Below are 27,865 nucleotides of genomic sequence, written 5' to 3' on the forward strand. Positions count from 1 at the left end.
CGTAAAATATAGGAATCTGATAATTCTAGTGCATAGAAATTGAATCTTCATGATGATAGCCATTGAATGATCTGTTGTCATCACTTGTAGAAATTGTAGAAATTAGTACACATCATCATAAACAACCATAATAAAAATTATAAAATACGTATTATAATTTAACAAAAGTGAGAGATATAATTATATAGAGTCATTATATCTAAATACATAATTATGAAAATTGGTAACTTTTGCTCTAATACCTATATCAATAGACTTCAATTGTGATACTTTAATTTGACTATAAAGCAATGGCTCATACCTGCGATAAGGAATACACCAAAAACAAATTAGTAGTCAGACAATTGGAACATAGAGAATTTGCTAAACCGTAAAAATGCACAAAATTTGATAGTCTATTAGGGTTGATCTAGGAGCACGTGAAATAAATAGAAACATATGCTCTATGATTTATGAAAAATAATCTCCCTATATAATAATCATAAGTAGAATCCTATTCTTACAAACATTCTAAAATCGCTTATTAATTAATTAATACTAAATAAAAAAATTAGTCTCTTTCTCCAAATCAGATGGGTCCTTCCATTTTGTAACGGTTTCTTTTGTTGGTTTGATAAGATTCTCCCATAGCTTATATAGTTATTATTATAGTTAATATTGCATATATTATATGCGTAAGTAGCTGTATAAAATTTGGCTTGCATAAAAGATACTCGTAGTAGAATTCTATTAGCTGTACAATTTCATCTATACGGTTGCTTATGATCATGATGTGATAAAATTTGTTTTTCTCCAATTATTAATTAACATCTTGATCAAATTTGGAGTCTCTGTAATCGCTCGAAAAAAGCTTCCTTTATTAATATAGATTGATTGATTGATTGATTGATTTGATATTGATATTACTTTTCAAGTTGTTCCATTTCATTTGATCTTTTTACACCAAACTTTTTAATCCGATTGTTTTCTCCGTTTATACTCTTCTACGTTCTTATCCTTAAAATAAAACATCCTCTATTAACTCTCATACTAGAGTATTTATAAAACTTATATTCGATTCAAGGGTTGTATGATTGATACAATTTGTCATAAGGAGTTTTTTCCATTTTAATTATTGCAAACACAAACATAGATGTATGACAAGATTGACAACAAATAAAAGGTAAAATTCAATGTTTTCAAAGTGAATTTACCCTCAACAAAAATTTTCGATCATACAAATTAGAGAGTTATGAGAAGACCAAAACTAAAGAGGGAGTATATGGTTTTAGACCGATCCTCGAGTTATGAACCTCTAGGATTACCAACAAAAAAAATTCACTAATTCAATTACAAGCGTAGAAAAATCAAGACTTGTATATATAGATGGACATTGATTACAGAAAAAATAAAAAATGGCCTCAAATGAATAAAAAAACCTGTTACAGGTAGCTAAAGGAAAAAAAAATTATTATTATTATTATATTATTATATATACTAATAAATACATGAGATGATTAATAAACCTGTTCAACTCAAGATTCCGCGGCTTTCAGAAATTTGTCATAGGGGCTTGCAGGGGGTAGCCGGAAAGCTTGATGTCCATATTCGAGTGAGCATGGGTACAACGGATCACGATCTATAACTAGTTCTTTGCCTCTCGGACTTGGGGTCATTTCCAATCCCTCCAAGATCTGGTTGACAAAACGACTTGTTAATATATGTCGAGAGCAATATGCTTAAAGATGACAAACGGTGAGAAATCAAAGAATCATGGTCTTTGAAAGAAAATTGTTAAAACTTCAATGTACAACATGCATGATTACCATGGCGGTGATTGTGGCAGCGCTCTTGATCTCGGAGTCACTTGAAATAACAATTGCTTGGGAATTTTGTTGACATTTGATGCTGTGGAGCTCTGACATCTTGTGATTCTTACCTGTCCCGAGGGCTTCACACTGATCTTTCATTTGGTCATAAGGTACGAGAGTAGTTGAGTCGGGCATGTTTGCTACTTGTTCTGCCGTTTCTTCCACCTGTTATCAAATCAAGAGGCAACAGGCAAGACATCCAATGTCAGGACACTAGATATTCGATTCCTGCATATATCAGTGGCTAGCAAATCTAGTGACCTGGTTTCCGATAGAAAAGGACATGCAGTTCTTTTTACACCTTTCTCAAGCACGATACTAAAACTTGATATTCGAATTGGGTTTCATGACCTAACTCGGGTCGCTGTCATAAAAATGTTTGTAACCATTAACATCGGTAACTCTCCCGCAGAGAGCTCAGTGTCGAAAGTGAATAGACAACTTGACGATAATGGTAAGATGGAAACTGTACTTACAGACTCAAGAAGCTGATTAACACTAAGAATGTCAAGAGAATTGGAGAAAATGGATGTTTTCCGATCCGAATGACTTCCATTAGCATTTGGTAAGGATTCAACAATAAGTGACGGCAGCACAATCTGAGAAAAATAACAATCATAGTAGTAGTCATAAAATTAAGGCCAGTCAAAGCAAGAAAAAAAAATAAAGAAACAAACTGTAACCTCATTAAAAGGTTGAAATTCGGCTCCCGCAAGTGGGGAGCATGGTTGTGGCATCTCTATGAATAATGGAACCCGCAAAGGGTACGACTCGTCTGGTGCAAATCCCTGTTGTAGTTGCTGCTTGATGCCAGATAATTCATCCTAGAACCGACCATATATAGTAAAATTTGTAAATATTTGATAAGACTGTCAGCATCGAAACTAATGTGACATAAACAAGTGGAAAATTCTCATTAATTACTCTCCATTTCTTCGCTCATTCTTCCCATTTTTAAAACTCTCTTCGCATATTTTGAGAAATGGAAAGAACACAATAAAATGGATGTTACTAATAAGTATGGGTCATTCATTCTCATGAAATTTTTTTATCGTGAGGCTGGCTTTTATATAAAATACAGAATCAGATTGCAGACTGTTACCTCTGATAGTTTCTCAAATTTAGACATCAACTGAGATATCACCGCTTCTATCAACTGCTGCTCATCTGACGCTACTACTGAAAGAGACATCATTGCCGCAACTTCATCTTCTTCTGATCCATAGGTCCTTCCACTATCAATAGAATCCCTAATGACTGCTTGCAGTCTGATATCGTCAACCAACTCAAGATAAGGATCTACCTGCCCACAGATGCATTTCCCATCACAACTAAGGTACTAATTTTTGATGTCATGAAAAATACTACTCCCTCCGTCCCGGTCATTTGTTGTCCTTTGGTTTTGGCACAAAGACCAAGGAAAGAGGAGAGAGCCAATTACTAAATGACATGTGGACCAAATTGGGTGTGACTGGCCAAATTGTTCATCAAATGCATTCCTAAAATAGAAAGGACATTATGATGGAATAAAGCAAATAGGTTCACTAAACCTGGTTGCACTTCTTTCTATTCTAAAGTACCACTCATTCGATGCATTTTCCAACATGGTTCATTCAAATATTATCTTTCTGTGAGAACAGCATAGGAGTAAGACTGCATATATCCGACCACTACATCGCGCAACTTGCGGAAGCCATTGAGGCAGTGGGATAATGTTTGTAATGTAAAATCCTCGGAGTACCAATTTTTTTTTTTTTTTTTTTTTTTTTTTTTTTTTGGAGAAACAGTTTTGTAGAGAGGGGGGGGAGAGAAACAGTTTGTAAAGAATAACTTGAGATAGGGATATTACAGTTGCATCTGTCAAAGATGATTTTAAAATGGGGATCAGCTCTGGAAGATTGCCCGCTCTGGCGGAAAATATAAGCATACAAGATGCCATGGTGAAGAGAGATCTTCTTCTGGATGGTAGTAGACCTCCTATAAACAAAAGCACATTTAGTAAGAATCTTCAGAATTAAAAATCATTCAAAACTTAAGAAACAAGACATATAGCAAGCTAGAAGAAAGGAGAAACTATCAAAGTAACAGAGAATTGCAGAAGAAAATTGGCAAAAACATCCAACAACGAAGAATATATTGATGTTATATTATGATAAAATTCACCGGCGGTTCTGGTTGCCAAGTGACCTATAATTGCATATACCACAAGCTACAATTTTAAATGCATCGGTTCATGAAAAAACAAAATCAAGAACACGTCATCTGGTTTAAGTGGAATGACCCACTGAAAGTCTGAAAGTGTACAACAATATGAAAAGGGAAAATGCAGAAGGCTTTCTGTGACTACTTCCATGCCATAGAACAAGAGATTATTAGTTGTAAGGGCCTTCACATTTTATAGAATGGTTATTAGAGACGAGGGAATGAGCGAGGGTAAATATATGACAAACCTTCTTTATAAAGAGAGAAGCTCCTCAAAGAAAATGCTAGCTGGAAGCACCTAACGAGAGCCACATGACTGGAGGTCTGTAATCCAAGTACAGTTCTGGTGTTATCCAGGTGAAGCAGACAATAATATAGAGTGTGGGCTAAACTGCGCATGCTAATGGAAAATACATAGTTCGTTAGTTCCCCTGTGACATGTGGGTGGAAAAGGACGATTCGGGCTTTTGCTCATATTTAGGTTGTTCGGATTGGGTCTAATATGGGTTCAGAATTTCAGATCGAGTCATTTGGATTGGGTCCATTTTGCCAGGTCTAGAGGTTTGATTACATGATCAAACATAATTAATATACTGACAATGGCGTGGAGGAAAGAATCTAACCTTGGACAGAGTAAAGAGCAAAGCAGTATTGTATATATGGGCCATAGCCTCAAAATTGGCAGGGGTATTTTCTGTAAATGTGGCCTGAACCCAGATAGATGAGAGCAAGAGACTGACTTGATGACTACTTAATCTGAGGGAAGCAAGCTCCTGTAAACCAAAAAGGCAAAACAGAAAATCCGTAAATAAATCATTTTACCAGAAACGGTTTCAAAATATACATTCTCACCATTCCATTGGTCATCGCACTCTTGAAGCTATGTGATCTACTCGGATTCTCGTTCGTCTTGTTCATGGCTTCTACTTTTGCTTCACTGTTCTCTGGAGTGGAGAAGCTTCCTCCATTTACCTCCAAAGTGGCCTTTAGTGATGACGACCCCCGACAGTTCTGCAAAGGCACATCCTTTTGGCTTGACCAGGGGCTAAACAAAGAAGGCATAAGCACAATGGAAAGAATACGGTGTGCCACTATTCGTGTTTCATTATCAGGATGACCCATTGCCAGTAGAAGTTGATGAAATAATGCATCAGGAAACGTCTGAAATTAAGTATACAGATCATGTTAGACAAAGTTCAGACTAAGTGCATGTAGTATGAAATAAACAATCTGCAAATTTTGGGATCGGATGCTCCTACAACATGAAGGTGAGTATCTGAGGTTTTAAGACGCTTTTTCAATATAGGAACCAAAGGAGGTCACCCAGAAACCTCTACTCATCCTTGAAATGTAGGACCGTCTCACCATTTTTTGTGCAGAGGTAAAAAAATTACCTCACCTTTTTGTGATATGAGATGTTAGGCAAGGAAGAGACTATTTGAGCAGTCCGATATACAGAAAAGACAGTTGCTCTCGCTACAATATTGTTGTTCTTAACATTTTCAAGCACCACAGCCATCATATCGAGCACAGGGCCTACATCTCCAATCTGCCAAAGCCATCTCATGTATAAATGCAAATCTCTAGAAAAAAGAATTCCAAATACAAACAGAAAGAAGCTGAAAATTATTTTGTTTTTCCAAACACTTTATTCTTTCCCCGTCATATACTTATGAAAAAGATCGTAAACACAAATTCAAATTATCATGGGCTCAAGGCAAACTCCAAAAGTAACATAGCTATATAAATAACCACGGAATATACCAAGTATTTATTTTACGAATTCCTAAACATTTATCGCAATTATAAGCTCCAAATCAAGAAATGTTTCATCCGAAAGAAAGGGGATTGGATGGTCAGATTATATACCTTGCTTGAGAGGTGTGATATACAATTTTCTAATGCTGATTGAAGATCACCATTCAATTTATCTGCCCCACTCCCGGAGCTAGATGCTTCTGTTGAATATTGTATGCACTTGCGTAAATGTCTAAGCAGCTCAGTTAGTGCACCAATTAATGCAACTGAAGCCTGCTGTTTTACAAACTGAGCAAGTCGTGTGATGACAAAAATGATATTTATTTGTTTGAGAGGTTGCTTGACAACATCTTTGTGGTCCAAGTGCTTCACCAAGATGGAAAGTAGCAAATGCGAGTTATCTCCTGTTTTAGAGAAAACATATGAAAAATAAGAGAGATCAGTACATTATCCCAGTCCCTCAAAGACTCCAACAAATGGCGGGTAAGGGGGGTAGGATATACGCAACCTTACCCGGTGTTGTTGTGTTAACATGGAAAAGATGTTTCCAAATGACCCCTAACAAAAATTCCGTCAAGAATTGCATTGAACGACTGCTACTTCACAATTAAAACAAAAAAAAAGTGCATTCACTTTAATGAGGTATTTCACTTTTTTCCATCATATCCAAAAGAACAAAAGAACGGAATAGTGAGTCTTTGGCTCCACTGGAAATGGAATGGAAACTAAAACAAGAGAGATCGGTCAAATGTCACATTTCAAATCCGAATGAAAATGACACTAAACCATGCTTCATGCAGAATTGAAGATAAAGTCAGAAAAGATGCCAACCTTCTTCAAACAGCAGCATCATGTACATCATAACTGAGCATGCAAGCCCCCTTTCTAGAGACCAATAGTCTTCATTATCAAAAGTATGGAAAAAGGGTTCAAGAACACGCCGAATAGTTGTAGCTTCCTTGGCTAAGCCAGCCATGTTGTGCAAGCAAACTTTAGACCAATATGAAGGGCTTTTTGAAGCATCCCTGCAAAGGGAAGTAAGACCAAAATTGACTTTGAACAACAGTTCATATTCACTAAACAGGAGGTATTATGCAGTATTCACTTACGATGGGGGTTCTAAATGTCGTGTAACATTGCTGAGGTCCATTGAGGAATTAGCATTTTCTGTGTTCGTTCCTGGACCACACACATTACTTGAAATTTGTCTATTCAGCTTGCCATTTCCATTTTGGATTTGGAAATCAGCAAAATTTTCCAAGGTTGCTGAGATGATCTATATTTAGTTTTGAAAAGGAAAGAAAAAAGTTCAAAAAAATTTAATTAGAAAATCTTCGGAGTCCCAAACATTTTAAACTTCAATCAATAAGATCATCATCCTTACTTTGTCAAATTCCATTGGGATATGGGACTGCTCACCCATAAATCGGACCTAAACAGATGACAATTTTAGGGAAATTACTAATCAGATTAACAAGATAGCATGGGAAATGGATATCAGCCATCAGGATATGAATGAACAAGAAATGAAGGCATCATAGGTTTGGAAAAGCAATATTAAAATTCCAACAAAAGCTGAAAAGGGCTATGCTGTTGTCAAAAAATAAATATCAAGATTTTTAACAATACCATTGCAGAAAGTGCCTGTAATCCAGCAGACCGAAGGCGTAAAGCTCTATCATCGTCCCCAATTTCCTGAGCTAGTTGACAAAGTTTTGGAACAAATTCTTCTAGGTTGAACATATATGTGCTGTTCACCTATAATAGCTTCACAACATCAACATCAATTGTAGCTTGGGAAAATACCCGCAGGAATAAAAGGTTGATTTACCATTTGATAATTTTACCAAAAAAAATCACCTCCTACAAATAATGAGAGAATTTCCTCACCTGGATATTTACAAAGTCAGCTAGAGCATTGCAACCTAGTATTTGCATTTCCTCTTTATGAGTCTGTTCCAGAAGAGTTCGAATAACTCCCAATAAGCTACATGCAAATAGTGGCCTGCAAAATTGAGACGACAATATAAATATTAATAATCCATCTCCTCCAAAGAACAACAAAGATGATAGAGTTTACATTGCCGCAAATATATTACTCCGTAATTGACACCATACTTGGTAATTCATAAAAAAAAAAAAAAAAAAAAAAAAAGTAGAATACTGTATCATTTCATTCATAGAGTTCCTTGCTATTCAGCTAATAGTTTTCTTACTGAGGAAGAACTTAACGCTTTAATAGAAATATAATAGCTACTTTTGACATGTAAATAAGGCATATATTAAGATAAAAAAAAGGTGGAATAGTCATATGGAAAAGACGGGCTGGCCAAAAAATTATGCTCTCAAGCTATCATGAGTAACCTGCAAGTCTGAGACCATATAGTAGTATAGTACCAAGAAACCGATTCAAAAAAACAAAGATGTGCCACACTTACATCTGCTCCTTACATGATGTGATAAATTTCCTGTATGTGCAGAGAACAACTTTTGCTGATCTGACATGCTCATTCCGCAAATCCTTGTAAAATCGCTGTTCTAGGAGCTCGGTTATCTGTCAAGTAAACAAATAATAAGTGAAGGACTGCCAGCAATACTAAATTCTAAAACAAGAACACTTTTACCCCAAATGATCTTTATAGATAAAATTAGCATAGGCAAGTAGTAACATTTCCAAATACAAGAAAAGGCTATTAAATGGAATAAGTTTGCAAGTCATGCAACAACAGTCTACTCAACAACTACAACACTATCCCATTCCCTCGAGGGCTCCCGCAAATTGCGGGATGGAGGGGTTGGATGTAAGCAACATTCCTCTTATGTTAGCAACGTAGAGTGCCTATCTCAAGATGACCAAAAATGAAAATTAGCACGAGAATAGCATCCAAGTGCATCGAGAACGGTTTATTCAACCTTACCCTATTCCAACTTCTGATAAGAGCAAGAAATAATTCTATTCAGCAGAAAAGAAGTTCCATCAGATTTTCACAGATATGAAGAGATATCCAATAAATGAACCTTCTAATTCCTTAAAATATCAACAAACAATACAATATCTCCTTATCTAAATGAATACATAGTCGATTTAAGCTTCTCGGCATCGTGTTTAGTCCAAACTCAACCTCAAGTTTCCTAAATTTGTCTTTATCTGCAACACTCCGTATTCGTTTATTTTTGGGAAATAACTGGAATTTGAGAGAATCAATTTGAAGTTCGTAGGCTACTTGAGTGAATCTGGCAACCCAGTGCAAAAATCAAATGATCATCAGCCTCCCATTATAAAGCATAGCCGAAAGAAACTAACCATCCCTACAATACAGTAGTAGGCCTCTTTTTAGTCTAAATAGCTGTAAAACAGCAAACTCTGACCTAAGACGCCTCATGGATACTCTTTCTATAAATGTCAAATGAATCAGAACATTCTCCCACGGATACCTTTCTTGATCAGAAAAGAATGGCAGTATCGTCAAAATTAGGGTATGAAGTTGTCGAATTTCATTTGCCCGTGTATTACTGTTTCGAGATAGTTTCCATTTTTACTTCTTAGGGGAAAAAAACTTCCACACTGTAAGTGGCCAGTACTAAGTAATCCAGAAAAGGAAATAAACGGATAAAAAGCTCCATAAAGAAACACGTGAATACACAACAATAAATCCAATTCACCTTTGGAACACGTAATGGGTTCTTGGATGCATATTCACACAACTTTCCGATCTTTCGGTCATTAGGCTCGATCTCCTGCAACAGAAAACATAAAGCAATTCATATATTGTTAAGGGAATAGCTAGTAACACTAAGAAACAGCCAAAAAGTGCCTGCTCAATCAGCATAATGGTAAACTACCATGTAAGCTACAAATCCCATAAGTGCCTTACTGTCCGCGTCAGAATTAAATGCAACATGAGTGCACAAATGAGACGAACTGCAACCACAAGAAGACCTCAATCTACTCTAATTTATGATCAGCACGAACTCAAAATTATAGTCCATACACGATTCATTGGTTATATGAGAGAGCCTCATATGTGATAGCTATCCATATATTATGAAATGAGGAACATACGAGTATTTAAGTTGGTCTCACATGTGGGAACGTCTCAAAATCAGGAAAGACAGTAAAGTCCACTTGTTAAGTCTAACATTCATTTGGAACAAAAGCCACCAAATGTTACACGTGAACCACAAAAACAATCCTAATGCCAAACTCAGGAGCTAAGAAGAGCACAAAATCCAACCTGATTTCGAGGAAATATCTCTGCGAGGAGCTTTTTATATCTTTTTACTGGCTGCCTCGACCTTGTTCGCAGCGAGGGACAGAAACAGCAAATGATACCACAGGCGGGTAAAACCCGTCTGGACATAACACCCATCTTCTTCAAATATCAGAATTCCAAGCCTCCTAACCCCTATAAATTTCAACACCAAATCACCATTCATACAAGTTTTACGAATTCCGACACGGAAAGGTCTCTCCTTTCACAATTCAATTGAATGAAACAACAAAATCCCCAACATTTATCAAATGGGTACTTAAAATTCCAACATGAACACCTAAAAATGCATCAATTTTATCAAATTAAACACAAATCTGAGGTACCCACCTTAAGATTATAACAAAGTTTAAACCTTTTGATCAAATTAGGCTCTTGGGATCACTTCTGAACAGAAAATTAATCAAAATTCTGCAATAATTCATTAATAATCAAAATCAAAATCATAACTATGACAAATAATACATCAAGATTAATAAATGTGCAATTAAATTAAATTTTGTATACCTTAAAAGATGCAGACAGTGGGGGATGGAGGCCAAAAGTCCCCCAATGCACCTCCCTCACTTTCTCTCTTACATGTATTTAAATCTTGCATAAAACGGTTATGCTATATATATTCCCAAAGATTTAATTTTCCCCCCTTTTTTCTCGTTACATTTTCTGGATATGAAAATGAAAGAAATTTCCCGGAAATGACCCGACCCGTTTTGATTTGACCTGTTTGTCAAGTCCGGGTAAATCTCTTGTAGTCCCGTTGATAAATAGTGGATCATTTGTCCCATTTATGTTTTTTTTTTCGGATGACAAAAGAAACTTGAGGTTTAAACCTGGGAAATTTTACCTAAGTCTAATCGTTTGGTTGTCCATTGGAATACAACTCCATAGGAAAATAGAATTCATGGTTGTTAGAATTAAATCCTTAGGAGACCATAATTTCATACTCCCTCCTATTCACTACTCCCTCCATTCAACTCCACTTTGCAGGTTTCTCATTTGCACACTATTCACAAGCGGACATTCAACTTCAATTTTCTCTCGATACATAAGTTAAAATATATTCATGTGGGATCTTATTTGATTCGTCTTTAAGAGTACATTAAAAATATCTAACTTTTATAATTTTTGCAAATACATAGCTAAAGTTATTTAGCGCGTAAAACTCGCGTTGGCAAACGTGATAAAGCAAACATGTAAAGTGGAGTTGAATGGAGGGAGTATATTCTTCCCCTTTCCTTTTTGCACAAGAAATAAGAAAGTGAATTTGGACCACACAAAACACACTATCCCACATGCAATTAATTGGTAAACCGGAGAAGCGGAAGCGTACCTGATGGATCCATAGGAGTAGGATGAACGGATGAACTTGAGATCCAGATTATGACACACTCTCCTTAGGGTTCTCTCTAAGGATGAGATGTTTAAGAGTTTAGGTAAAAGTGGGCTGTCAGGGACCATAACCCAGCTTATATATAGGAAGGGGATATAAAACCCTATTACCCTATAACAGCTGCCTTATTCTGATACGTCCATCATGCATCAGTTAAAGCCCTAATGGGTATCTACACAATTAAGATATCCGACCCATACTTTATAAGACGTATATAATTATGCCCGTATTATATTATCCCGATGGATCACTGTATTGGGCTACACTTAAATGATAGCTAACAAATACAACCGGTTTAATAGCGTGTCCACATAAATTGTATTTGACCCAATATATTCTTACAATGGGAATTAAGTTCCCGCATGAATCTTCTAGGAATTTAAAAAATCCGTTTGATTACCTATATAGGAATTCAACTCCATGGGAGTTTGAAATTACCTAGGGAGCCTAGGTATTCCAACTCCTCCATTAGGGAAGAGTTAGAAACTCCTTGGAATATTGAATTCCAAACTTTGCCAAAAAAGGGGCAACCAAACAAGTATTTATTTTGCAATTCATAAGATTTTCCAACTCCCATGATTTACAAGGGGCAACCAAACGAGCTAATCATTTAGAATTACAGGTCTAATTATGGAGAAAAAAGAACATAATCGGATGTATTAACTCAGATTTTATTTGTTTTTGAGTATATGTGTAATTTTTCTGAGTTTATTACCTCAAACTTTATTTGTTTTTGAGTATATATGTATTTTTCTAAGCTTGTTAAAATCTATAAGTTAGATTTTAATTTTTTCTCTTATCAAAATTCAAATATAACTAAGTTTATATGTAATGTTTTTCAGTTTTATTGTAATTTTTGAGTTTAATATTTAAGTGAATGAACTCATAAACTTTATAATAAAACTCATAATTTTTAAAACAAAACTCAAGAATTTGTGTTAATGCTCAGAAACTATACAAGCAGTGATAATACAAATGATGTATAATCTATTTAGTGCTTACTATGTGTTCCATAACTATTTTCATTACTTTTATTTTTTCACACCCGAAGAGTTACGTGCAATGACGAAAAATGGTCTTGGCCGAATGGGCCATGGCCCGGGTGGACATTTTTAGGATAATTAATAAATCAATTGGTCTCCCTTGTGACGGGTTACCATTTGTGACAGATATTTTGTGAGATAAAATGGTAACAAAATGGGTTAGTGGAGAAAGGGGACCACATGAATAGTGTTGCAGAGAGAGAAAAAGTGGGTACATTGTGAGGTAAAATGGTATCCGTCTTCAGCTTGTGACGGATATGTCATGTCTTCAATGAGAATTTGTGTTAACAAATGATCAAATGGTAATAAGTATAGCATTAATCTGTATGAGTAAAATGGTAAGCACTAGAGGAAAGGATGGAGTACTTGTTTTTAGTTGTGGGTTCGACTCACCTAAACGCCTCTTTTTAACATTTGGTTTTTTTTTTCTTCTACAATTTTCATAATTACCTTTGACTATACTCCGCCCTTGGATGACTTGGCCTATATATTTTTAATTATATTTTGTATTTGCAAAGTAGGTAAAATATTACCATCACTCCCTCTTACCTTAGTTTACAATAGAACGTCTTAAAATAGGTTTATATCATTTATGTTTTGGATTTGTTTCATAGTATAGATAAAAAGTGCTACTCCCTATTATCTTAGTTTATAATAGAACCGTCTCAAATATGGAGTAAGTCTGTTGAAAAAATAAATATTACTTTGTATGTTCCATATAAAAATAAATATATCAAAATGTTAAAATAATGACGTGAAATCGTCCATGACAAATGAGCATAAACATGGGACGAAGTTGAAATCGGCCCGGGTCAAAATTTTACCCTAGCTTCGTCCCTGGTTACGTGTTAGTGATAATGTTACGAAATTTGAAATTAATGATACTAGGAATGTTATATGAAACTCACAAAATAAGTTATTAAAACATAAATCAAAGTGTTACAAAGTAACTATCATAAATAAAGTATTTGCAAAATATTTATGCATGTTTCACAAACATTGAAATACCTATTGAATTTAACCATGCAAATTGAAATAGAAATATTATCCAAAGAAACAATCAAACCTTACCATGCAACTCCATCAAACAAAGAACCCATGCAATCATCCCTTTTAGATCAACTATCTCCACATATTTACACAAGGGTAATTTTCTTTTACCTTCATGATAATAACACCCATAAAAACCCACAATTTACCTCTTCAAATATCACCAATTTACTCAAAATATCACTCTCTAAAACTCTAACCAAGTACTACCCTTTTGCAGGGAGAGTAAACTCAGATAATCAAATTGATTGCAATGACAAAGGAGTCGATTTGGACGTGGGTTTTTGTAATTGTCGATTATTCAACATTTTGCAACAACCTGAGTCTGAGTCTGTGCCCGAAATGTTACCTATTTCGGGCAATGAAGCTCTAAATGGAAAGTTAATCGATAGTCTGGTTAAAATTCAAATAACACACTTTAAATGTGGTGGAATTTCGATAGGTGGTTGTTTTTCTCATAAGGTGGCTGATGCTAGTAGCATTGCTACCTTTATGAATGACTGGGCGACTATGACTCAAAACCCGAATTTCAATCCATGTCCACAGTTCATTGGTGGGTCATACTTTCCTACATATGGTCAAATTACTCTTTCACCCATATTATTAAGTGCTCATAAAAATTGCTTAACAAAAAGGGTTGTCTTTAACATGTCAAAGATTAATTCACTTTTAAGGTATAGTGATGAAAAAATGGGTGGGCTAAGGGAACTTAACCCAACTCGAGTCGAGACAGTTTCGGGTTTAATTTGTAGGAGTATTTTGGGTGCTTATACAAGTTTATCTCGAAAAAAGCCGGAATTTGTGAATGTTATTGTGAATTTAAGGACTAGAATGAGACCAACATTGTTAGGAAATCATATTGGTAATTTTGCATTGCATAATTTGGTGGAAATTGGTAAGAATGACATGGGATTACATGGGATAGTGTGTGATTTAAAAGAAGGAATGTCAAGATTTTGTGAGGAATTTGTGAAGGATCAAGACTTGGGAAATGAGAGGTCTTTACAAATATACAATTCATACAAGAAATTAGGTGAATTAAGTTGTGACATGAATGTTGAGATGCTTTTGATTAGTAGTTGGTGTAGATTTCCATTTTATGAGGTTGATTTCGGGTTTGGAAAACCGGGTTGGGTTAGTTTTCGCGCTAACCCGATAAAGAATTGCATATTCTTGTGTGATGCAAGGGTGGGAGATGATATAGAAGCATGGGTGACTTTAGAAGATCAAATCATGGAGATTTTTGAGCTTGATAAGGAGCTTCTTGATTTTGCTTGTGTGAATCCTAGTCCTTTATGAATTGATCCTAAAAGTGAATTATGTATTAGTTTTGGCCGATGATAGAATGCCACCTGGTCCATACCACCTTCTCACATACACAATGAAGATCCCGTATTATGGAAAGAGAAATGTATAGGGCCCACATGTATATGTGAGAAGATGGTACTGAAACTCAATACCCTCTTTAATTTTTGTCACCCCTTGAGCTTATTTTTCTCAAAGTATCAAAATGGAACCGTTATCACTTGTCACTTTCACATTTTTTTCTCAAAGTATGAAATGGAACCGCGGAAAATCCTCCTTCGTCATATTGCTGATATGAAAAAGAAAAAATAAACTGTCTTGGATATATGTTTTACTGATACTGTCTCGACATCCAAATCTTGTCTTAAAAAGCTCACAAACAACATTAGGGAGTGTTCACAATATTTTGTGGAAAAATGTTGCTTACAAATATATATACTTCATAATTAAGATAAATGAGTTTCCTACAGTTACCAGGAACATAATTACTACATGAAGTGCCTCACTTGCCTTACAAATGAGATTATAATTGAAGCCATTCCTCACATACATAAAATCGAGAATTGTACTTTGGCAAAACCAACCATATAAATGAAGAAAAAAGAGGGGCCATATTTTATAGGTATACATAATCGATACAGTTGGACAGTTGGTTCATCAAGAAAGGCCGAGAGCCCGAGACTAGCCCATAAACCCATTTCCAGGCATATTAGGCGGGGTCCCTTGTGAAGAAGGTACTTGTCCTTGTGGAACCATTTGGGGTCGGCCAGGACCTTGCATATAACCCTGACCCATTCCACCAACCATTTGCTGAGGTTGGGTTTGCTGTTGTAGCTGCTGTAATTGCTGCTGTTGCTGTTGTTGTTGCTGCTGATGTTGAAGTTGCGGGATTTGTTGCTGTTGTTGTTGTTGCTGCTGCTGAAGTTGTGGGATTTGTTGCTGTTGTTGTTGAAGCTGCTGCATTTGTTGTTGCTGAAGTGTAGGGATCTGTTGCTGTTGATGTTGTTGTTGTTGTTGCTGCTGCTGCTGCTGTTGTTGTTGAAGTTGTTGCTGCTGCTGGAGTTGCGAGATTTGTTGTTGAAGTTGCATGGACGGCTGTTGTTGCTGAATTTGTTGCTGCAGCTGTTGAATGGTTGGCTGTTGTTGCTGTTGCTGTTGCATATGCTGAAGTTGTTGTTGCTGTTGCTGTTGTTGCAACTGCTGATGCTGCAATTGCTGTTGCTGGTGTTGCTGGGTGGGTATTTGTGGCTTGAAGACCACCATATCCTGGTCGATACAAAAAAGAACACGTGAGCGAGTTACTAACTACTCCCTCATCTCATTTATATTGTCCCTATTCAACTTTACGGATCAAACTATGTCAACTTTGACAAGCATTTTCTCACAAAGTCGCAACAACTACGCTACAACTTTTTTAAGATTATTCTCGTTTGCCTTCAGGTTGTCTTATAACTTCATATCCAAAATAAAGTCGTAAATTAGACGATAATGTCTAGCATAACTGGATAAAGAAGCAGAAGAACATACCCCCGGGAAAAGCATTCCTATCAAGCGGCATGCTTTATCAGAAACAGATAACAGCAGAGTCTGAGATGGCAGCTGGATGACTGCGCACTAGAGACATACACAGAAGGAAACTAAGTTAAGCAAAATAAATAACTGATAATTGCATCCAGTGCGAGTTAACTCCATTTTAAAGACCCGAACATTCACAAACTTTTGATTTAAGGATCTAAACTTTGAAAGTACGGCTTCTTAAAGTGGCGTTCACTCGGATAGTGCTACTGTAGAACAGCAGGACTGAAAGCCGCTAGGTGGAGGTACTCATGACCAAAATTGCGCTTATGGCTCCGCTTACACCAATAAAAGTTGCTCTACAAGTCTACAAGAACTTCGTTTTTTATTCTAACATTAGCTAAAACAAAGAGCCAACTTACAAGTTTCTTTTCTTGTAGCTGTGAAAGAAACCCATGCTGATTCATTGCTCGGAAAACAAGAAAATCTGCTTTGCCAACGTACTGCCTGAAGTGAGACATAACAACAAATAATGTTAGAGAAACAGCTTTCAAACAGATGCATTTGTCAAATACAGAATAAAAGCAAAACAAGGATATTGTTTATCCTGCAGATTCTGAGGAAGAAAATAACGTTACTTGTTATTCATGTGATCCTGAGATATAAGACGAACTATTTGCATGGTTGGAGGCCAATTTGCTGCAAGTCTGAAATGAAATAAGAGAGAATTTCATAAGATGTATAAGCGGAAAATCATAATTCATAGCACTTCCATTTCATTTTACATTTTTCGCTGAAAATTGGAGCAGCCGATTGGCCATGCAAACCACTTATATGTCTGTTTCTTTTACGAAATCCCTTCTTTGTCGTCTCAACCATTGGGTTACATTTCTTATACAGTTTTGTTACTTTTGTACCCTCAATATTTTCAGCCGCATCTCCGTAACTGGAGTATCCTACCACTATGACACTCAAACCTATTTATAGATACCCAGAAGCCTACCTACACAGGCTGCAATGCTTGTATGAAATATCGATCCAAAAGCAAAGCAACCAAAACAAAGGGATGAGACGGGAAATATTAAACTCAAGATCTAACCCCTTAATTAGGAATCACCACATTCAGCTAAGCACATAACAAGCTTAGAAGATAGAAAGCACAGAACATATTGCAGAAAATGGTCAAGTAGGTAAGATTTGTCCAACTTACGTCTCTGAGGCTGTCGCATTTCTATACCCCTGAAAGAAAAGTTTATATATTCAGAAACTCATCGGCTAACATGTATTTCAATACTGTTCTTACACAATAATATGGAATAATAAGGAATATTGAGTGCATGTCTGAGATAGTACCTCCAATTTAGTGATAAATACAGGTTGCTGTTGTCTCTGTCCAGATAAATTTCCCTGCAAAGACAGTTACAAATATTTAAGTGTGTGGATATTATTAAAATTAAGAACAAACTCTGCTACGAAACAGCTTGATTGTGAGGACCATAAGAGCTGGCCTCTAAATACATAAAACAGTACCAGGTACTCGTAGCCAACTAATCACAAAAGGCCTAATTCCTCAGCACAAGGGTAATCTAACAATAATGTTCCTCTACTGCACTAATTGCACCTCAGTACAAGGTCTGGACCCGAGTTTGGGACAACTTGAAAAATTAGCCTTTTCATCAGTCACGAAGATGATGACTTATGCTATATCTTGTTTACACATTTTTTAAAGCATGCGATATGTCCTACAAATCCTGCAATCTTCATAGTCGTTTACCCCCTCCTTTCCCAAGCAATTAGTTGTAATTGCAAAAACAGCGAATTAAATTAAAAAAAAAAAAAAAAAAAAAAAAAAAAAGGAAGACGAACAGTCATGACTAGAATTACGATTAGCGAAATACGTTTTTTACCTCCCAAACTTTAACATATTTGGACTGTGATGGTTGCATGGAAGCTGGACCTTGTTGAGACATCGGCATAAGAGAGGCTGCATTGTTCATCCCAACAGACTGCATTCCTCCTTGTGCCTGCTGAGGCATTCCTTGAGTAAGCATAGACCCAGTAACAGGCGGTCCGCCGTTAGTTAAATGGTTAGGCACGATGTTTGCATTCATGTTACTCCCACTTTGTGCCATTGGTGGAATATTTCCTTGACCAATTCCTGATGCAGTGGACCCCATATTGTTATTCACATTTCCTTGAACCAGTCCTGATACAGTGGACCCCATATTGTTATTCACACTTCCTTGAAGATTGGTCGCCGACTGAGAAATACCAAGGTTTGAATTTGCAGTCACGTTAGAAGTTGCAGTAGAAAATGAATTAATGGCAGTATTTTGTACAGGCTGTGAAGCTGCTGTAATGGTGCCGGGTCCAGGTACTGAAGAGACACCTGATTGCCCAGAAGACAAAACTGTTTGAGGAACTACTCCAGCTGATGCCATCCCCGAAGATATCATGTTTGACATATGGGTACCAATAGGGTTACCACCCATTGAAGGCAATCCAAGAGAAGTTAATCCAGACATTCCTCGTATATTAGAGATGTTGTTTAGTAGAGTACCAACAACAGGTTTAGAGGTTTGTGCCACACCGACCACTGGCTTGAGGTCAGCTACACTCTCGTTATTCGAAGTAGTCTCTTGGGATACAGAAGGAGGTGAAAGCGCCTGCAAACTAGGAACACTTGGAGCAGAAGCACGAGGCACAGAAGGCATATTAGGATGAGCAGGTCCAGATCCAATGGAAGTCAATGTACTTGGCTCCTGAAAAAAAAAATTGAAACATAACTCAGCATAAACTGAAAGTGCGAAATTTTGGCAAACCACAAAAGAAAAGACAAGTTACAGAGAGGATATACCACTTTGATAGTTGCCTGAGGCTGAGCAACATTCCCTGTAGATATGGTGGGTTTATTCAAGATAGATCCGTTGGCTGAAACAGGTTTCCAAAATATATATGTTATTTGACGATAATTAACCACAGAAGCTTTATGATACATCACCATAGCAACCATAAATGTCATACTGTTTACTGCTCCTTTCAGAAAACAAGTTAAAAACACTTCTTGTAGCTCCATCAAACTTAAAGTTTACACTTCTTGTAAAAATGTTTAATTGAAAGTCGTGAGTGGTACTTAGATACTCTGTTAACAATTAGTGGAGAACCAAGAAACAAACTTTGTAAAAGAATTACCATCTTACGATGACGTTTTAAATAATTGTCAAAAAGTTAAATCCTAGACACACTGGACCGCAAATTTATTAACATTTATTTTAAGAAATTTTAAGAAGAAAACTTGACATAGCTAACAAAACTACAATGGCAACCTGATGGCAAAGAAATTGGAGGGCCAGACCCAGGTGGCAGAATTGAGACAGGATTCTGACTTGGTGGCAAGCCTGATCGACCTAATGCGGCACAAGCCTCGACGAAGTTTTCCGATAATAAAACAAGAGAGTGGGGTTGCTTAACATCAACAGCTGGTTCAGATGTTCTCTGGTTCTTAGCCTACAATTACAACATATGATATTCATCATTTTCTTGAATCGGCGTAAAACTTCCAAGCTGGGAGTCCCAAACCAACTTAATCAAGAAAGATAACATAAAATCAAGGTATGGTAAGAAACAATCATCAATCTGCTGGTTATAACATAACATGCTACTGATCTAATAAATCTTGACTTTATTTTCAATCGAGACTCTTTTACAAGTGTCCCGGAAAAATAGAAACCTCAAAACCTATCAATAAAGAAGCAAAGTTACTTACTTCTGGTCAAACAGGAGGAAAAGTTATCAACATTAGCAACAGGAAGATGTTTATACTATGAAATAAAGAGAACCCGATTACTATTCCTTCTTTCTCTAATCTATCTTTTAATGCGAGGAAAAGTCCCAGACTTGCTGCTTACAAACTGATCAGGCCATGTGGATGAGCCTTCTAAGCACCCATAGAAAATACAACCTCCATCATTTATATAAAAACCAAACAAACCATGCTAGTATTTTCTCAACCTTAACTTTTCTAGCTCTTTCTTGCCTTTACTTCCGTACGAATAATACCCAAGAATCCTCTTGTTAGGCGAGGTGCATTAATACGAGGATGAAGCAAAGGGATATAAAAGGATCCAGAAACTAGAATAAATTAATTTAATTTAATTATACTTTCTTCTTTCTTCTTTTGTCTTCTTTAAATAATCTTAGCTTAGCTATACAAATCAGTGCTATGAAGAAGATACTTCCAACACAATACTGAGCAGTCATCCTCAGTCACGAATACGAAAATGAAGCTGTGAAGTCGGGATAAATAATAACATTGAAGATACTGGACAATCCCACCATGTTTATTCTCTACACATAAACTAGAATGCTTACCGCATTGTAAATGGCTCTAAGCTTCGGTAGCTGTTTGGGACAGATGACTGACAAAGAGACAGAGCACTGCAAGCAAAGCAAAGTCAAACTAATATTTTCAACAACAATAATAATTTTAATTAAAAAAGGGAGGATGCCCCACAGACAATTACAAATTTCATCCAGTACCTGTCCAAACCACTTGGACACAGTTTCAGCGTCATTTAGAAGATTTTCCATTTGTGATTCACCATTTTCAGCTGGCTCCATACTTTCAATAGCCGGTCGGTATACTGGTGTCGGCAAGGGATAAGGGTTACTGGCAGAAACAAGAATGCAGTGCCTTTTACCATCCAAATTCTGCTGAGACTGATATCCATTTTGAGGGATAGCAAACATCTGACATGCAAACAAACATAATCAAAGTCCAGTTCATGGCTAGAATGCAAATGTGCAGCAGGTCAAATTATCTAAGTGACAATACCAACAACGACAACATCAGAGCCTTAATCCCAAAATGATTTGGGGTCGGCTGACATGAATCATCCTTTAGAACCGTCCATGGGTGAACGAACGCACACCTCAAAATGCGAAAAGAAAAAAAGAAAAGGGAAAAATGAAAAACAAAAGGGAGAGCGAAAGGTAATATAAAGTCAAGGTAAACTTATAGGTTTTAAAATCGAATTCCGGATTTCTTTTATAAAAACTTAAAATTTAAATCGAGAATATAAGAAAGTGGTTGGTAAAAAAGGTGTAATAAAGGAGAGAAGAACAAATAATTTTTTTAAAAATTAAATAAAAACATTAAATATGTCAAATAACATCAAATACTAAAAATCCACATGTATCCTTTCCCTCCATTGTGCCCTCTCCGTCACCATACTCTCCTTGATCCCCATAAATTATCTAAGTGACAATATGAAAATTATTTATTTTAAGTTTGGTGAGATCTAAAAGTACGATAAAAGGACAGATATTTCATATTTTCAAGTCCATCCATAGGAATGTAAGTAGGACGGGTAAAAGCAGAAACTGCACTGCATCCTCCCCACTTGGTGAGTTGGAGCGGGTATAAGTAGAGTTTGGACATACAGTGGGGCGGGTACGGGGATAAACAATATACCCACCAAGGGTTGTGAAGCGGGAGTGGATTTTGCATCCTAAACAATCCATAGCATTACCCCAATTATCAACATACTTAATGTAGCTAACTAGTTATGCGTATTTTTAAAATTTTGACCTTTTCCATTTTAAAAAATAATTGAAAATCTTGATTTGGAGCAAACACGATACTATACTATTTTTGTCGTGATTAAAATACTCTCCACTCAAAAAATAGAGGATAGAATCATGACTCATAAGGGTAGCGGTATAGTTTTTTAGATCTCCACCAATTGGCATTCTTTTGGACCCTTTTACCACGGCGGCAGCAGGTAGTGTGTTGGGTATAGGTAAAAATTTGCATAAGTGGTACATGTGCAGGGGAGCTTACATCCACCTAGCCCCACCCTGATGATATCCTTATCCATAAGCAAAATTAGGTCGGATTCATATGCCACTTTTAAGGAGAGTGCACATAAAAGACTCAGAAATCCAAGAAAGAAAACCGTTGCAGAGAATGATAGAAATATTATACTTTAGAGAAGCCACTCACAGTTTCCTTAAATGGAAGGCTAGTCTGACAACCATGAAACCCATACCTTAAAAATTCCTTGTATCACCTTCTTTTAAGGGTCGCAGACAATAGATTCTTGTATGGCCATAGTATTATATAAAGGCCGCGACATCAAAATGGGACCATTTTGTAAAGGGTTTGCAAATTACTGCAACAGCATTTACTTCATTTTAAGGCGATACTGGCTGTATCAAGCAAGATTAGGCCGTGACAGCCAATATCGGAAATTCGTAATTGAGAATGAAGCCGAGACTTGAAGCTATGGCCATGATACATACTCAAACACATGATCTACTAATCCCAATGAACTAATAAATGAATCAGAATAAAGAAATTCATGAATAAAAACGGAAAAATAGAAACTCGTTCTGAAGGCTATATGGTAAAAGACTGAAACAGAAGGCATACCACTGTGCACTCAACAAGGATTGATACGGCAGCCATGACTTAAGAATAGGATTATTGAAAGGATCTCATAAATGCCAGAATAAATTTAGTGGTAGCTATTTTCCCGTTTTAGAGCAAATAGAGAAAAATGGACACAGCAAAGATTTAAATGCAGTAAAATAGATTCAGAGGAGCTAGAAATGTTATAAAGTAAAAACACACACCATTAAAGCCTCGGCAAGACCTTCTGCAGTTGCAACGTCACTCCATCCACCACCAGAAAATGGTAGGGAAGATAACCAGCCAAAGAAATTGTCTATGTCTCTAGTCCACCCACTTCGCTGAACCAAGGAAGCTGATTAAAAGACCACAAGAAATTATGTTAAAGAGTCCAGCTTTTCAAAATAATTATATCTCTGTCTATTTCATGGAAAGCACATAACTGAATTGTTTAACAGTTAGTTTTCACGGAAGATATGAACACAAATTCTATAACAAATACACACTAGAGAACCAAAATGTTGACATGGTGAAAGTAATGCTAGGGACCAACTTTAACCTTGTACACAAAATTCCTACCAAATGGTTTTTCTATGCATCGAGATCTTAAAAGAACATCGCGTCTACTTATTTTGACTCTGAGTTTCTTTTCAGCGCTTTTTTGCTGAGAAGATGTCAATGGATATGAACTGATGATAAAATTGGACAGTAAGCAATAATCAATATAGCCGTCATTAAATCCTCATCAAAATAGAAGTACCCAATAGGCAATAATAGGCGATATCTATTTAATTTCAAAATCAAGAGAGAACACAGTATACTCATAAGTCTTAAAGAATATAACTGAAGGAGAATAAATCCTACCTTTTATACACTATTTTCCTAACTCTATTTCAAGACACATACCTTGCTAAGCATTTCCTCCATACTTCCTACCAAAAGTCGGTTTTAGTGAAAATAACAGGCATTTTCCAGCAATTATTAATCAGGAATGGTATTTTAATCCTACCAAACGTCAGTTCAGGGCAAAGCAAACTTTTGGTCGAAGTTTGGATGAAATGTTCATCAAAGGAAGGTTTTTGAAACTTCTTTTACATACGGTATTTCTGGATTTATGTAGCACCATTCGCATAAATTTTCAGGGTTTATCGTCCAGGCAATTAAAGATTTAGCATACAAAGTCTGGGATTTACGTAGGGCAAAGACCAACACCCAAATTGAGAGAAAGCAACTGCCGTTAGCGCCTAGCTGACAAACTAAGTAATTGTGTGGGAAATTGATAAATATAGTTGAAAAATCAATGTGAAGAGCTACGATGCTAAAACAAGTACTAAGTTTAAACTTTCCATCACTTATCAAATCCTTGAAAGAAAAGATGAGAGCAAAACTTAGAAAACAACATCAAGTCTCAGTCCTCAAAAATGAAATACAAAAATTTCACTGAACAAGAATAATTGAGAAACGATAATGTTTACTAAGCAAGGCTTCATGGAGGTTGAACGTCAGAGATTTCGTACTCGAGTATACGTACCAGAATAAGGTCCATGCGTATTAAACATAACCAAGGCCAGCTCAAACGTTGAAGCAGATGACTTCTGCATGTTGAGAATAAATGGGTTAAGAGACATGTTGAAATGCTGACCGTAAAATGCATTTCAGAAACAACAACCTGTTATCTATTATAAATAAATTCAAAAAGCATATATCAGAAACCAAACTGTAAAATAAACAAGCCTCGGGCTTTTTAAAACCCAATAAACAACCTGTTGAGGACAGGGCTAGCACATTGTAGAGATTGACGTAAATGAAAGAGAGAATTAGAAGCTAAAGTATATCGCCAACCAGAGGTGAAGCTACAAAAATGTTTTTTTTTTCGACCACGGACTATCTTAGAACCTAATCACCTATATTATTTGTGCAAAGTGACATGCTACTATTCTAACTCACTGGGTTTAAAAACTTAATTACTGATTTTGCATCTCCGAACAGAAGAAAATTAATATAAAGATTCAGGAAATATATTGAATAAGCTAAAAAATTTACGGCTTAGGGGTTGATCCTAATTGTCTACAAACGAGCATCATGCCATGTGAACCAACATTATTCATACACCTTTGCTTGTAGGCGGGGTTAGCAATTGAATCCTACTAATCTGTTCCTAGTAGTCTCAAAGAATGCATTAAAACGGAAAGGCATTGAATTTTTTTAGCTTTTTGATAGTCTGTTTCTGAACTAAGTTCTTCAACAAACTATATTACTATATCAGAAGAATATCTCACTCCATCAACTCCATTTCACCGACGGATCTTACCCTATGCTCCATGACCATTATTACCACATTGCGCGCTATGCCTTTAAAGCTAGTGGATCTAACTATCTAACAACCTCACGTACGAGAACTCTACTACTTATATACAGTAGTTTTGCCACCAAAGGTTCACCGTACTTTATATCCATGAACATCAAATAGCGAAGAGCAACTTTCATGTTGAGTTAACCTCAAGTAATACAAAAGGGACTTCTCTGACTTACGAGCTGTACTCATAGGGGGGGAAATAAATTCTTCATATGAAATGATAAGAAAAACTGTAGGTCTTGAAAACGTAAATACAGTAGAGGCTGAAATTTAAAAAAAAAAAAATCTGTTTTCTGAAAAACACAGAGAAAACAAACCTGCACCCCCATGTCGTTGGCACAAAAAGACCTGCAGAGAAGGCAAAAGAAGTTAAAAGACATACCACATCCCATTATTCAGCTTTAGTAAGACATGTATACAGTGGTGGAGCAAAATATGTGTTAATATGTAATTTACACTTTCGGAATATATATTAACACATATTTTGCCTGAAAGGAAGTATTAATATGTAATCGCATAAGAGGAAACACAATATGAACAAAGAAAAGAAAGACGGCGCTTAAAAACTCCCTTAATGAACTTTTTAGTATCTACACATCAATCTAGAAAATACACGGCTTACTTCGCGCAATAATTAGCTAAATAACTAAAGGGGTATATTATGATCTAGACTATCAACAAGCATGCATATCAATTCACCAACGTCTATTTATGGTGTGTAAAATGAAGCGCTTAGTTTTAAAAGGCACAAGGTGCACCAAAGTCACTAGAACCTGTGGCAACAAGAGAAAGGTGCCAGGAAAAGGCACTTACCACATAAACACAAGACATTCTGTTGTTACAAACAACACAGAATTTTGAAAACAAAATTGTGAGCCACAATACCTTTTATTTGATTTCAGCGAGGACTAACATGTAAAGGCATGAAAGCTAGGGATAATCCGGCAAAAATAAGGACATAATACACGAACTGGAAGAAAAATATGGAAATCGCATAGAAGTGTATCTCACTAGCTGCATCTTATTTACAAGACTCACTAAAGACCTGCAAGGAATTGTTCCGACCAAAAAAAAGGATTTGCAGTCCTCAGCATTACCAACTAAGCTAAATCTTCAACAATCTAACTGTATAAAACACCCAATTCTACTCTAGTCTCCTTTCCAAAGATTAAAACTTTGTCAACACATTTTAACCAACAAATACTCCTCCCTTATTTCAAGTCATTTCCAAACGTTCCATCAAAATTCCTCTCACATAATTCGAACAAACTATGAAAACAACTCGAAAGAACGGAGTACCTAATTATCACATTCTCACTACCAAAATCACACCAAAAACATTCACAAAATTCCTCCTTTTTGACTTCTCGTCACTAATTAACTCATTTATCCAAAAAAATCTCAACTTTCCCAAATTCCATACAATATCACATCATCCATTTCACTAAATATCATACCTCTCCATCCCGAGTTCCCGACTCCCGGTCATTTGTTTACCTTTTTCTATTCATTGTTGGGGCTATTTTAATCAAAAGTAAACAAATGATCGAGACAGAGTGAGTATAAACCATGAATACAACATTAATAACTCAACACACTAACGAATGATCACTAAACCATAACTCAAATACTAACAAAAAAACCCAATTAAATCAACCAACAAAATTTCCCATATTCTCATCAACATAATAATAAACAATTAATTACATCAAAAAACAACTAAATTAAAATCAAAATTATAAACAACAAAAAAATAACCTGATGATTTTATCAAGGTAATCTGAAACAATGGATTTCCAGTAAGGACCCATTGCAGCAGTTCCTTCAACAACAATTATAAGCTGCTTATCCGCCATTAAATTGTTATAAATTATGATTAATTAGAGCTTAATTACATTCAATTAAAGAGGATCAATCCAGAAGATGGGTTTTTCTGGGTTTTGTTTGACTAATTAAATTAAATTAATTAATTTTTGTTGAATTTTATTTTGTTGTTTCGACTTTCGACGAATGAGTTTGTCTTTGTTTGTTTGTTTAATGTCTGTTCGTCTTTTGTGATCTGCTTTTTATACTGTTTACAGACCACGCGTTCACCAAAGTATAACCAACCCGATATCTAATCGGTCTCCCTTAAAACGGTCCTCTTAAATATAAAATTGATTTTATATACTTGTCTTAAACAAAATTTGTGTATTTTTAAACGGTGATTCCTTTTCACATTCGGATTTTAGTATTTCACAAACCTTTTTTCATAAAGTTTTCATATTTTATCTTTTTCCTAAATCTAAACAAATTAAGTTTTTTATGTACCATTTTTCCTAAAATTAAAACCTACTTCTTATAGAACTTGAACAATGGATTACAATTCTTCAATTCTTCAATTACAATTATTAAAAACTTGGTTATTGTTTATTAATTAGTTTGTCCTAAAATTAGGGTTTATAATCATACTAGAAGTTCTTCAATTATGTTGTTGGCGGAAGGCATGGTGGTTTATTTGTTGGACAGTGGCATTCGGAGCAGGGTATGGTGGACAATGGTGGTCGAAGTAGAGAAGGGGAGTATGGGAGGGGGAGTGCTTGGAGCAGGGAAGGGGAGTGCCGACAATCGCGGGGGGGGAGGGTGGGGGTTGGCTGGCCGAGGTTGGCACGCGTGGGGTCGGACAGAGTAAGGGTTTTCGGTGAGGTGGTGATGATTTAATGGTGAAGGGGAT

At 36.1% G+C, this 27,865-nt stretch overlaps 3 protein-coding genes across 3 annotated transcripts; 1 reads left to right on the forward strand and 2 right to left on the reverse strand.

Moving 5' to 3' along the window:
- Positions 1–1,284: 1,284 nt before the first annotated feature.
- On the reverse strand, positions 1,285–10,668 carry LOC141656857 (protein SEMI-ROLLED LEAF 2). Its single transcript, XM_074463947.1, has 21 exons — positions 10,589–10,668; positions 10,412–10,492; positions 10,046–10,216; positions 9,474–9,548; positions 8,249–8,364; positions 7,701–7,815; positions 7,440–7,568; positions 7,195–7,242; positions 6,920–7,086; positions 6,642–6,835; positions 5,922–6,214; positions 5,452–5,601; positions 4,905–5,213; positions 4,676–4,825; positions 4,301–4,376; positions 3,700–3,827; positions 2,953–3,153; positions 2,534–2,674; positions 2,327–2,449; positions 1,806–2,015; positions 1,285–1,673 (listed from the first exon to the last, which is right to left on the reverse strand). Exons 3-21 carry the CDS (start codon positions 10,178–10,180, stop codon positions 1,515–1,517), a joined length of 2,919 nt encoding a protein of 972 aa, XP_074320048.1. The 5' UTR covers positions 10,181–10,216; positions 10,412–10,492; positions 10,589–10,668; the 3' UTR covers positions 1,285–1,514.
- A 2,869-nt stretch (positions 10,669–13,537) lies between these two features.
- Positions 13,538–14,863, forward strand: LOC141654917 (tabersonine-19-hydroxy-O-acetyltransferase-like). The gene has a single exon (XM_074462024.1). The coding sequence runs from the start codon at positions 13,538–13,540 to the stop codon at positions 14,861–14,863; it is 1,326 nt and encodes a 441-aa protein (XP_074318125.1).
- Positions 14,864–15,273: 410 nt separating this feature from the next.
- Positions 15,274–27,270, reverse strand: LOC141656858 (mediator of RNA polymerase II transcription subunit 25-like). Its single transcript, XM_074463948.1, has 15 exons — positions 26,911–27,270; positions 25,470–25,500; positions 24,328–24,391; positions 23,021–23,151; positions 20,924–21,133; positions 20,756–20,821; positions 19,711–19,891; positions 19,242–19,315; positions 18,292–19,146; positions 17,738–17,791; positions 17,595–17,623; positions 17,023–17,091; positions 16,807–16,891; positions 16,397–16,483; positions 15,274–16,135 (listed from the first exon to the last, which is right to left on the reverse strand). The coding sequence occupies exons 1-15, from the start codon at positions 27,006–27,008 to the stop codon at positions 15,551–15,553; spliced, it is 2,619 nt and encodes an 872-aa protein (XP_074320049.1). The 5' UTR covers positions 27,009–27,270; the 3' UTR covers positions 15,274–15,550.
- Between the last annotated feature and the right edge of the window lie 595 nt (positions 27,271–27,865).

This window comes from Silene latifolia, chromosome 5 (assembly GCF_048544455.1).
Source record: "Silene latifolia isolate original U9 population chromosome 5, ASM4854445v1, whole genome shotgun sequence".
Lineage (NCBI taxonomy): Eukaryota > Viridiplantae > Streptophyta > Magnoliopsida > Caryophyllales > Caryophyllaceae > Silene > Silene latifolia.